General features: G+C 48.0%; 1 protein-coding gene and 1 long non-coding RNA gene across 7 annotated transcripts in view; both read left to right on the top strand.

Annotated features, from left to right (window-relative positions):
• The window catches only part of HTR2C (5-hydroxytryptamine receptor 2C), a 186,431-nt gene extending 178,563 nt beyond the window's left edge, over nt 1–7,868 (top strand). For all 6 annotated transcript variants that reach the window (XM_062612816.1, XM_062612813.1, XM_062612815.1 and 3 more), the window contains one exon: nt 6,604–7,868. In XM_062612816.1, the coding sequence (XP_062468800.1) occupies nt 6,604–7,436 (833 nt within the window). In that variant the 3' untranslated portion in view covers nt 7,437–7,868. The remainder of the gene's footprint in view (nt 1–6,603) is intronic.
• A 1,706-nt stretch (nt 7,869–9,574) lies between these two features.
• Nucleotides 9,575–12,483, top strand: LOC134160632 (uncharacterized). Its single transcript, XR_009963643.1, has 3 exons — nt 9,575–10,733; nt 11,854–12,103; nt 12,223–12,483. It is a non-coding gene; the product is annotated as an uncharacterized LOC134160632 (long non-coding RNA).
• Nucleotides 12,484–12,800: the final 317 nt, after the last annotated feature.

Genomic DNA, 12,800 nt, shown 5'->3' with positions numbered 1-12,800 from the left:
CTGAAAGACACGTGTTGCAAGGATCAGTAAGTGCTCATTACAGATCAAGTGATCTTATGTCTAACAGGGGTTTGCTGCTGTTCCTCTCTCACATAGACTGAGCAGCCCCATGCCTGCAAGCTGTCCTAATGATGTCCTTGAAGAGCCTCCAGGTATCAGTTAAGCCTTCCCCTATCTCACTCAGGATAATCCTAGTGGGAAAGGACACTCGGTTTGGGGAACACGCTTGGAGTGACACCACTGATACTAAAAGGAATTGTAGCCTTCTTACAGGCTAAGAGGAGCTGGTGCACGGAGGTGAAGGGGGATGGAGTTAACTCACGTAGCCTCCCTCAGGCTGTGGGTTTACTCATGTGCCCTGAGAGGGGCATCTCCTGCCCCAGAGGGTGCTCAGGCATTGGAACAGGCTGCCCAGGGCAGGGCTGCAGTCACCGTCCCTGCGAGTGTTCACACCCCGTGGAGACGAGGCCTCAGTGCCATGGGTTAGGGGTGGCCTTGGCAGTGCTGGGAACGGTTGGACTGGAGGAGCTTGAAGGGCTTTCCCAGCCCGGTTGATTCCATCACGCTGTGATGGTTCTCCCTAGCCCCTCAGCAGGAGTTACCAGGGTGAGGGAGATCACAGCAGTTGGTAACAAGCTGAGCTTGTAGCATGGGAGCTACCTTGGGATTTCAGGCAAAGTAGCTGGATCAGTTTGGGTTTGTCATCAGGCGCCAGTGAAGGGTTCTGCCTGGGACAGCAGCAGATGGTGATAACGTGTGCAGTGTTTTCACACAAGGTGAATGGACCGCCCCATCTGGTCCCAGGGGCAAGCGAGATGCCGGGATCTCCTGTCTGAGGTCACTGGTACTGAGCATCATCAGCACAGGCTTGGGGAAGCCCAACCCTGGCACCAGGTACGCTGTGAGCAGGAGCCCCATGGCCTTTGTTCAGAAGCACTGCTGGAAACGCACGGCTGAGCAAAGCAGAAGTGAGTTAGCAAAATGCGAGGGCAGGGGGGAATATCATTTATTTCTTCTGTCTTTCACTGGCATTTGCTGATTTCCCATCGGGGCTCAGCCTGCTCAGCGCTCTCGCAAGGTTTAAGTAAAGGTCAGCCCCTCGTGCAGGCACAGCCAGTAATTACATTTAGCTGTTTGCAGTTGTGCTCATTGCAGGGCAGGGAGATCCGTCAAAGTTCAGCTCCCTTTTATGTCTGCCTTTAAACCAATACAAGGCCGGCACTGTTGTTTTATTAGAACAGTTAGATAAAAATAGACCTAATGCAGCCCTGAAGGTGCATGGTTGTTGTATTAGCACATGAAATCACTGCCATTAGGCTGCTGGCATACAGGGAATAAATGGAACGTTGAGGGTTTGAACACTTCAAATGCCCACGTTCTTCAGCCTGCCTCTGAAGAGCTCTGCTGCTTTCATGGTAAGGAGGCTGCTGTCTGTTGGGGTTTACTTCTTGCGTTTGTTTGTTATCATCAGAGAAACCTGCAGGCACTCTGTGAGATGCTTCTGCTGACAAACCAAGCAGGTTTGGGTTAGTTTTCCCTTTTCAGAGAGGATTAGGGGAGTCAGTTCCTATTTCCTCTCTCAGACCTTGTGCTAATGCACAGTTACAGCAGCTGCTAACGTTCAGGTGAACGTCTCAAAGTCGCAACCCACGTCTATTTTGTATAATAGTAAACCTGAGGGTAAAGATCTGGATGTAAACACTGCGGTCCGTCAGCAGAGCCTTTGCCAAGGACCACAGCAGGCTTTGAATCCAGACACTAGGGGAGGTGGTCCCGGTATTCCCAAGCTCATGTACCTGCAGCAAAATACAGTCCCTCTTGTGTTCAGCCCTGAGAATCCCACATGTGGAAAGACAGAATAAATCCATATGCAGACCTCTGGTTTTTAGCAAAGTGGTTGTCATGGAGGAAATAAAATAACCTCTTTTATAAGAATGTTGTGAGAAAGAATGGAAATTACTTCCTTTTGCAGTGGAAATAATCATGAAAGGCTCCATCTTTCCAGTAATTCCTAGCAGTCTATGGGCTTTCACTGAAGAAAACAAGAGATTAAACACAAAAACATTACTGGTTTTCATCCAATCTAAACTCTGTAAATGACAATTTGGACTTTTTAGCCAGCTCTTTCTCTGGAGCAAGCAAGTGAATGTTTTACAAAGCTGTATTTGCAGTCATTTGGGTTTTGTTTTATTAATTGAGAGTCTGTGAAGAGCATCTGTTTCTCTGTGTCCGCAGCATCATCTCAGCCCCATTTGGCGAACCATTCTGCTGGCTTAAGAACATCTTTAAAGCTGACAAGGAGCAGATAGGATAACAGCTGTAATTGGATTTGTAATCTGGAAGGATATCTCTCTCTGACTTGCTTCCTGCTGCTCTGTCAGACAGAAGCTAAAGGAGGGGAGAAGAATTCATATTCATCTTCTCCCTTGTGAACTGCTGTGGTGAAAAGGGATGTTCTGCCCAAGCTGCTGCCTGGCAGAAGGGTGCACAGAGCTCCCAGTGTTGAGTCTAGCAGGGACCTGGTCCCTGTCTTTCTGCCCAGTGGTGGCTGCTTGTCTCTTCTTCCTGGGGCAAAGGCAGTTCCAAGGTGATCAGGTTTGCTCTGAAGAGCAGAGAGTGATGTGCAATCAGCTCACAACACTTTTGTCTTGGAAGTCTTTGGAACAAACTCCCCTCTGTGGGAATTCTCTGCCCCCTTGGTTTGAAAGGGTTATTTGATACAACTGGGAGACACCTCTGAGGCTGAACATCTCAGCTCAGTACCTGAGTTCTGTTTTGAGCAGTGACAAGCGCAGCGTTAGTACAGTGGGTTGCTTGGCTCAAGTGGAGTTGAATGCCTTCTCCATAACCCATTCAAAGAGCTGAACTAAAGTAAAGCAGCCATTCATGCTTACCCGTGGCCAGGCACCATGATAAGCACAGCATGTACTGATCAGGGCAACACAATTGATATCACAGGCAGGGCATGAGCTGTGTCTGCAGCAGGTATTTGTACATTGAGGCGTGTGGCAGTAGCAGTGTTGCAGTAATCCCCCATGAAGTCCCCGTGGGGTGTCTGGGGCCTTCCACACTTCACTTCTCACTCCTGGGGTGGTGTAGAGGTAGTCCCCATTGCCGAAGGTGTGTAACAGACGTAGCTCCCTCCAGGGCTGGACTGTGGAGTGGGTGAGTGATAAATCATGAAGAATGAGTTGCAGAGGAGAAGTGTGAGGCAGAAGAAAGCATTTGAGATGAGAGCAATGCTCCCCATTGAGCAGTGCTCTAGGTGAGCTAGCAGCTCACTGACTCTGTGTTGGCAGCTCCTCCAAGGGCATCTTTCTTCCTACTGCTGTTAGTGCTGGAATTTTCCTGGGCTGGAGGAGGGAGCAAAGACCTGGTGCTCTCTCTCTTCTGTGCGTTCTCAGTTTGAAATCCCACTTCATTACGAGAGAGGTAGAGGTCACTTTTCCATTACAGCAGCTACCTGCCATCAGTGCTGAGGTATGTCATGCTCATGCAGAGCTGTAGGCTGCTGGCAGTGCTCTTGGTTTGTGTATTCATCATACCCCAGAACTAGGTTATTCTTCCCAAAAGTGCTTTATGTGTGTGACCATGAAGATGTCCTGAAACCTCATCTCTTTTCCCTTGGCTAAAGCAATAATACTAAATCCAATAATGACTACTTCATGAACGACCCTTTATTCATTTTGGAGTTTTATGTCAAAGGATATATGTTATAGATGGCTCTAAAGCATAAAACGGTCTGTGGAAATACAATCCCAGTGTAATGCCATCGGCCTAATTCAGCTTTCTTTGCAAGAAGACTGCTCTGTGCACCTGCCACCACTTCCCGAATGCCTGGGGTTTGATGGAGCCAAGGCAGTACAAAGATGTCTTTAACGATAAAGAGTCAATGGCTTGATGGGATGAAGGTTCTTGCAGTCACAGGGATTTGGCACAGACAAGGTAATAGGGGTTAATGTATCAGAAAGGAGGCAACTGCCTTGCCAAGGTTAAGCTGATAAGCATTAGCACGCAGAGGGAAAATCCTGGAATTATCACTTGAGCTAAGAAACACATCCTATGACCACAGAAGGCATTTAGAATCATCATTTGTCAGAAGACATTCCGTCACTAGATTACTGGCAATTTGTAATTTTATGGTAATGAGCAATTGCAGATGTATTTCCTCAGAATCCTGGAGAGCACTTAGCTGGAATGGAAGAACGCCCTGGTTAATCTCTTTGACATATGATTCTTTCTATTTAGAAATACAGAGTCCCACAGGATTCGTTACAGGACCTGTGCTGTTCCCAGCAACCCCCAGAAAAAGCAATCCAAACACAACAGCGGTCTCAGCATCGGTTATTGTTTGGGTGAAGAAGCTAAGGAAGGACATGGCCAGCCCCGCAGCTGTCCCCATGGAGTGAATGCAGCCGGGTGGTCAGAGGGTAGGAAGGGCAGCACAAAGGACCTTGTGCTGCTCTGGCTGCTGGGATGTGTGGGTCTGTTTGCTTCTGTACAAGGACAGAGAGGAATTTGGAAAGAAATAGAGAAAGAGCATCAAAGGCACAGAATGAGTTTGGCATGAGGAGAGCGAGTAAATAGAGCAGCATTCCTCAGCTCCAAAAGAGACATCAGACAGCAGGGATGATGAAGGTCTATAAAATCACTGCGAAGGTGGAAAAGGAGACTGGAGAGTGATTATTCACTGTTTCTCACAGTAGAGGAAGTGAGGGGAGTCAAAGGAAATTATCAGACAGCAAATGTGAGATGAACAAGAAATACTTTGCTCACAAGGCAAACAGGCCGTGGAGCCGGATGCTGCTGAGCACAGTGGGGTTATGAATGAAGTCAAGGATCCACAGAAAACAGCTCTCTCAAAGGTTGTTTTACAAATGAGGTGTGGACGCAGCTTCTTGCTGTGCAATTGTCTAAGCTGTAATGCTGATGACTGCCCCATCCTGTACCATGGCCCTAAACGTCTGGTACCCACCAAAGACATGAGACAGGGCTAGATAAACCCACGACAGTGTCACTAGACCTGGCCCACCATGTCTTTTCCATGTTCACCCGTACGCATAGGTTGTGGTATTCCAAAATATGTTGTTGCTTTTGCTGGATTTGGCTGTGTCTAGACAGATCTGTTTGGAAGGTCTCGGGTCTGCCATTGTCTGGGACTGAGCCAGGGCAGAGGGAGATCCGGTACTCTGGCATCTCTTCTTCCTGTCCCCGCAGTAAATTGATGATGACTTTCACAAGGTAGAATAGAACAAGAGTATAGCTATGTATTCCTTAGAGGAAAAGAGTGTTGGAGGACAGTAAGTAAATGCAGCTGAATTAGAGGTATTCAAAATGCTTTCATTCCTTCACTCTGTGAGGGACAAGTCACTGGCTAGCTGTGGGTGCAGGCAGCTATGTGCAGTCCTGGGCAGTCATGCTCTGGGCTTGACATGCTGTCTGCTCTGCCCATGTGCCAAATAGCACAGACACACAGTCAGAGACCCTCCATCCAGGACTCCTGATGTCCTGAAATCCTGGACAAACAAACTGTGCTGGGTGATGCTGGAGAGGAAAAGGGATCCAACATGTTCTTAATCGCATTTGTCTGCGATGAAGTCCATGACTGTAAGAAGCGCTGTGCCACCAGGATACACGGGAAACTGCCTTGGCAAGTGCAGTGATTCCCAAGGCTTATTAGACTGTTTAGTGCTTAGGAGCAGGTGGAAGCTGTGCTCTAGTTGTTGTAATCGAGGCATTTAAAGTTTCCTTCCTTTTCAGCCAGAGGGTTTATCACTGGGGTTCTGATTTCAGACCATCAAGTCACTCTGTAACCGTTTGAGTTGCACCCCTTCTACTCTCACTTTGCCCATCCCAGTTCTTGGCCCTCTATTCGAGATAGAGGGATAGGAATCAGGCAGATGTACGCTGCAGCCTTTTCCTTCAGCTGTGTAATTGCCTCTAAGAATTCAAGCTGTGTCTGTGGTACCTCTCAGTTTCACACTGCTCGTGGATGAAATGCCTGGGCAGGCAGAGCTTGCAGGGACCACTGCCTGCCTGAGCCTAGATCATCAGTGCATAAGGACCCAGGAAGCCAGGAGCTTTTTTTCCATGTGTCTGTGATGCCCTGGCAGAAGTGGCCATGTTTCTATCAGGTTTATTTTAATTTCTTTAAGAAACTTGCTCCTAAACCTCAACAGCTGGGGTTCTTCTGCATTTTGGTATTTTTTCCTCTTTCAAATTTGCTGTTATCCACCCTATGTCAATGATTTCAAAACCTCCCCAATCTGGCAGGCATGGAGTGGCCAGCTGGAACAGAGCAGGGTAATGACTGCAATTAATGCTGGAAAAGGACTTGATAAAGGAGAGATGCTGCATTCACTGTGCCAGCTGCGGAGCACAGCAAAGCTGCACTTGATCCCAGTAGAGGGTGTTCGTGTCCTGGAGCTGCATTCCCAGGAGCTGGTACATGAGGTTTTCCCTTCCATGTGGGACTAGTAGCTTCTCTTTGGGACAGGTTGAGGCAATGGGCTAAATGCATGCAGGACCCACATCATTTCTGCTGCCTCTTTGGGGCCCTGTCCATCCAGGTAACAGTCTCTTGTTTTGGTCTCTTTCTTCTAGGGATATCTATGCCCATTCCAGTCATTGGTTTGCAGGATGACTCCAGGGTGTTCGTAAATGGGACCTGTGTCCTCAATGACGAGAACTTTGTCCTCATTGGATCCTTCATGGCGTTCTTCATCCCTCTCATCATCATGGTGATCACGTACTGCCTGACTGTCCAGGTGCTGCAGAGACAGGCAACGGTGTTCATGTGCGGAGAGGTGCCCAAGCAGAGGAGGAGCAGCGTAAACTGCCTCAAGAAGGAAAACAACGCAGAGAACATTTCGATGCTTCACAATCACGAGGGGGCATCTCACTTGAACTCTCCTGTAAGTAAGGAGGCAGTGCTCTTTCGGAAAGGAACTATGCAGTCCATCAACAATGAGCGAAGAGCCTCCAAGGTCCTGGGCATCGTCTTCTTTTTGTTCCTTATCATGTGGTGCCCGTTTTTCATCACTAACGTCATGTCTGTCCTTTGCAAGGAAGCCTGCGACAGAGACCTGCTGAGTGAACTCCTTGATGTGTTTGTTTGGGTGGGGTATGTGTGCTCTGGGGTCAATCCCCTCGTATACACACTCTTCAACAAGACGTACCGCAGGGCTTTTTCCAATTACATCCGCTGCCTCTACAAGACCAGTAAAAAGTCAGCCCTGCGGCAGAATCAGTGTCTGAATGTGGCTTCAACAGCTTTATATGGCAAAGACCTGACTTTAACTAGTTATCGAAATGGCAACGAACTCAATAGCATGGTACTAGATGATGCTGAGGAGGGCCTGGAAATGCAACCAGGGACTTCAGAGCTGTCCATAAACAGCTGTAATGTTATAAGTGAAAGAGTGAGCTGTGTGTAAAGGTGCTCACACAGCCTTTTGCTGCGGGTTATCCGTAGCCAAAGTATATTGTATAAAAATGTAAGTGTTGGTCCAAGGGCCATGTAAATATTGCATTCTGAACAAAGCTTTTTTTTTTTAAAGAAAAAGGAGTTGTCTTTCCAGTCCAGTACTTAAGATCATATATATTAGTATAAATGCAGTGAAGTTTAAGGTTCTATATTTACTGTTAATACTAGATCAGAACTCTTAGTTACTTTGCATATGTCATGGACAAAATGTTTGAATTCTTCTTCCAGTGCATGAACAAAAATGCTGAATATTTATCTCAGGTGGCATTTGCTGGAGTCCAGAATGGCACGTTAATAGTTATATATCAAATACATGCTATTAGACTTGGTCAGTAGAACTTTCTTTTTCAAGTTGACAGTAAATATATACTTTAAATCCTCACCCCTATTTGTGCCGTGTAAAGACTGTACAGAAACCTGACAGAGAGACATATGGAAGCATAGGGGCTGTGCAGGCAGTGGCCAGACTCGTCCTGTTACGGGTAGTGGCTTGCTGCCATACTGGGGCAGTCCTGCCCTGCAAGGGACCTCTGTTGGGTTTTGACACCCCCTCCCATCCTGCTGTTTTCTTTCAGTTCCCCAGGAGGCTCCGGCTCCCCTAAGGGAGGCGGGGAATGAAGTTCTGGTGTGGGTTTGCGATCCTGACTGTGGTCACTTGCACACTTGGAGGAGCAGCACGAGAAACAGAGTGAGCCCCACTTATGTGCTTCAGGCATTTCAGAGATGGAGGGCCCTAGATTTATAAAAAGCCTTCCTTTGGTCTTACAGCTAATCATCAGCTCTGGGATAGAGCAAGATGTGCTCAGTGCGGATGGCACAGATTGCTTGGATGATCAGGGTTTGTTTGACCTGGAGAAGAGCACTCTGGCTTTGGCAGAGCTCTCGTCTTGTCGGTCCTCGCATCTGTTTGTTCCTTGGCTTCTTTAGCATTTGCTTTGATTTTTCAGCATCCTGAGTCTTGCAGTGCTGGTGGTAAAACTGCTTTGGGTGTAGAGCAGAAGCTGCTGCACACGTGGAGCTGGTCGGGGTCGGGCTGTGAGGTGCAGGATGTGCCTACCTGAGCGATGCTGGGAGAGAGGCATGAATGAGGGTCCCTGCTCATTTCTCCTGTCTCAGCAGGGGCTGGGCAGAGGATGTGACTGGAATAGTTTGCTGGTGACATGGTTCACAAGCAAATGATGCCCAGGGACAGGAAGGAAGCAGACCTGGAGCCAGTCTACATGGAAGATTACTCTGGATTAACTTTTAAACTTGATTTATTCCATTTGGCTCCCAAAGTAAATTATAGTAGATCATATTAACCACTTACATCTTAATGAAAGCATCCGCGTTGGGATTTAATGCTTTTAATTCACACCACGTATCATTTGAATTAATTTTACCTTGTGTAGAAAACCCTCCCAGGGCATTGTGTCTTTCTGGCAGTGTGCCTCTGGGGTGATGCCTCTCATGCAATTTTCCTTGTGCAGAGTGTTGCCTAATGCCAACCCATAAGTTTTTTTATATCTCCATTAACTACTACACAAATGCTGCAGTGCTCATGTAACACAGATGCCTTTAGCATCACTGACAGCCTCTGACTATGAAAACCCTTGGAACAGAAGAGCTTACACTAGGCATGGATAAATTGTGTTTTACCAGCATGAACTCCTTGTACCCCACATTTGCTGCGTTCATCCCACCAAAATTAACCTGTAAAAGGAATGGAAAATTCTGCCAGTGCTTCAGCACAACTTTGTGCTATTGCTGTGTACAGCAGCGACCTTGCTGAGGCAGCTGCTGGAACACAACTGGCAGGTTACATCTGCTGCTGGGCTGCTCCCAGCTTAATATGCTGATAATCCTCTCTTCTCCCTCAGTCCTTCCTGGGAAAAATCCATAGTACTTCCATGAAGACCGGCGAGTGCAAAGCTTACAGCTTGCAGAAGGCAGCAGATGCACCATGTGTCAGTCTGCTGCTGCTGCCCTGGGCTTGAATGCTTGGGAATCCACTTGCCTCTCCAAAAAGGTCTGGTAACCAGCAGGAAAAGGACTGGCCACAGGCACAAACTTGTTCCTCCAGGGGCTGCTCTTCCGTGCTCTGCACAGAAAAGATCAGAAAGATCACATTGCTTTTTGAGTTCTTTTTTTTTGCCTTGGGTGAACTCATAGCACATCTGTTCCAAACATGTATATGTGTGTGTATATGTATGTGTGAGGGTGTACATATATATACATATATATATATTTAAAAGACAACCACAGATTCTGAAGGCATTTAGCAATAAGTTGAATTCCAGTTGCTTCTAGCACATGTGTCAATAGGTCGTGTGTGAATAGTTCCTTTTCCATAGCATCCTCAGACTCGGTATAAGTCCACACACAGGCGTTGTCTTTGCATAGCAGCCTTCACGTCTTGTCCTTGCCGGTTCTGTTGTATGGGGGAAAAGGGAACCTGCTATATTTGGATGTAAATAATGGGAACTGAACAGAGAATTTACAGAATTTTTATAAATGTTTTTAAAACCTCAGCACCAGAAGTGTAAATGTGTCAGCCCATTCTGATGTCCATCACTTGTCCAGATCCACAGCCAGGGGGACTGCCTTACAGCGCCTGCGCCCGCTCCCAGCCAGCGGGTGAATGGTCAGACACTGTCACTTACCCAGCTTCCTTTGGGTCATTCACATCAGGGTTTTGTGATGCTGCTATTAATTTATTAAAGAAAGTTTGTTGGTTTAATCGCTCTTAATTTTCCTTTCATGGTCTGTCAGAGCACAGAGGAATGAATGTGCCCTCTTTGCCTTTCATCCGTCCCCACTTAAATCTTTCCTGAGTGAAAAATGTTGTGAGCCAAAACCAAAACAGCAACAAAAAATGAGGATAAGCCTGAAGATAACTTTCATTTCTCCTCCCACAACTGAAGTATGGCCCTTAGCTGCTTAATCACAGAAATGAGCATCAGCAGATACCAGCGCTTCAGACTGGTTACAAGTGCAGAGACGGTGATAAACGCTTTCCCCTTTTCTCCTTCCGCCCTCCCTCCAGGAATAGCTGTTAAAAATTAGAGTTTAAACGTTACCTCAGTCTGAAGAATGGATTTAGTTCTCTGCAACTCACCCAAAGACAGGTTGTTCCTCAGCAGCTTTGCTCTGCTGAGCTGTAGCCATTAACCGTGGTGGTGCCTCAAGAAGTCCTGCCCTGGGGCTGCCTGGTGGCTGTGGGAGTACCCACTGGAAGCCTTGTGTGAGTCTTCAAGCCTCGGCTCAGGTATGGGTTTGTCTTACAAGCAGTGGGTGGTGGTGCTTGGTTTTGAGGTTGGGCCGATCAAGTGGAAATGGTGCCATAGGCTGCAGCGTGTTGGGTGCTTTGCTTCCCTAACCAGATGGGACATGCATGGGCAGGCTGCCCAAGAGATGGAGCATGCACATGGAGGGTCTGACCCAGCAAACAGACCACTCTCTTTGGTTTGCACTGAGGAGGCTACTAGTGGTGATGCTATGAACCAGCCCGTGCACTGGCCCCTCCTGAGCTGTAGGGGCTCGCAGCCTTCCCCCCATTGCTGCCACGTTTGCTCTGGCTCAGCCACCTGGCTTCCAGGCCTGAGCTGGCTCATCTACATCTGCGATGAGCTGCTCCACACAGCCAAGTCTGGAGTGTGGCCTCCATGGAGACAACCCTGGTGGCTTTGGAGATCTCCGAGGACCTCAGAGGCTGTCCTCTGGGGACAAGGGCCTGCTCCTTCAGTCCTGTGCTTGCTGAAGATGCAAGCTGCTACCCAGAGGATGTGGCACATGGGAAGAGCCAGTGATGAGGATCTTCAAGGCATCCCACCTCAGCATGGCTCTCCTTGTTTTAACGACCCGTGAGTCAGCAATAGTTTTTATTTGAGTGATAAATTAAAGATGCTCATGTTAGGGGATGTGTGAGTAGTCAGCGTGGACAGTGTGGTTGGTGCCTTTCTCTTTATAGAGACTCTCATGTCACCCATTCGTGCCTTTCTCCTGGGCAGCCCTACAAAGAGGTTCAGCACTGACGTGCAGCATGGCCAGTGCTCTTCCCTTCCAAGTCATCAGCCTGACTGCAGTCGTGTGATGTGCTGGAGCCATGAGGGCCCTGGACAGGGAGACCCAAATTCCAAAGGAAGAAAATAATGGAAAAAAGCAAACCACAAGCAGGTCTTCAAAAATATTGTTTAGCTTTGAGCTACTAATGAAGAGCGTCTGCTGTTCTTGCAGACAAATCAGGCTAATCTGGCATTCCAAAGCAGCATCCGGCATGCGATAAAGATGCAGATGTCTCTTGGATGGGTTTCCTCCCTGGGTCCCAGTATCATTAGGGTAGCTGCATGCCCAGCCAAGAGCTGCACTTGTCTTTGTCTCCGTTTCAGGCTGGGGCAGAAAAGGCATCAGAAGCTTTTTTTCTGGGAAAAAGCCCCCAAAGATGACCAAGCCTTGGGCTGGCGCAGTAGAAGAGCAGAGGTGGGTACATGTACACATACATCTGCACGTATGAACATGCGCATCCCAGAGCCCCCAGAGAGCAGCAAGAGGTGTCGTTGTGCTTCAGTCTTCCCTTGAAAGCTTGTGACTGGCTGAACAGCCAGGGAGGAATCCTGTGATGGGAGGTGGAACGCAGCCGTAGGTGTCACTGCGAAATGTGGGCTGCTCTGGTGATAATGTACTGCTGGGGGCGCACGAACCAAAAATGCTTTGACTTGTTTCAGTTTGAAGTTGTTTTTAACTCATTTTTCTTTAAGTCTCAGGTCTTCCACTTGCTCGCTTTTACCCACACTGAAACTTGTGCTCTGAAGCTGTCAGGAGTCAACAAATATCTCTGCGATGTGTCATTCCCTCTGGGCTGTGCAGGGATGCTGCAAGCCCAGAACAACACGGGGATGGAAAGTCTTCAGGTGGGTGATTTTCATAGAACCCCAGCCTGGTTTGGGTTGGAAGGGACCTTAAAGCTCATCCCATTCCAGCCCTGTGGCTGCCCCATCCCTGGCAGTGTTCAAGGGCAGGTTGGACACAGGGGCTTGGAGCAAGCTGCTCCAGTGGAAGGGGTCCCTGCCAGTGGCAGGGGTTGGAGCTGGAGGAGCTTTAAGGTCCCTTCAACGCAAACCATTCCATAGCTCTGTGAATCCTTGTTGTGTCTTACATCTCCCATGAATGGTGCCCCCTGGTCTGCTTCCCAAAAAAATGAAGGATCTCTTAGCCTATAACTACAGTTTACCCAACAGATCCCTGGGATGCTGCTGCTGCTTTGTCACTGCAGTGTCTACCAGCACTTAGGTGACGAGAAATGAATCATGCAGCATCCCACAGGGGCAAGGGAAAT

This window comes from Pezoporus occidentalis, unplaced genomic scaffold, assembly GCF_034315485.1.
Source record: "Pezoporus occidentalis ecotype Australia unplaced genomic scaffold, CSIRO_AGI_Poc_V1 ctg161, whole genome shotgun sequence".
In the NCBI taxonomy this organism is placed as follows: domain Eukaryota; kingdom Metazoa; phylum Chordata; class Aves; order Psittaciformes; family Psittacidae; genus Pezoporus; species Pezoporus occidentalis.
The sequence above is the reverse complement of the archived record's forward strand: the minus strand, read 5'-3'. Positions and strand labels throughout refer to the sequence as shown.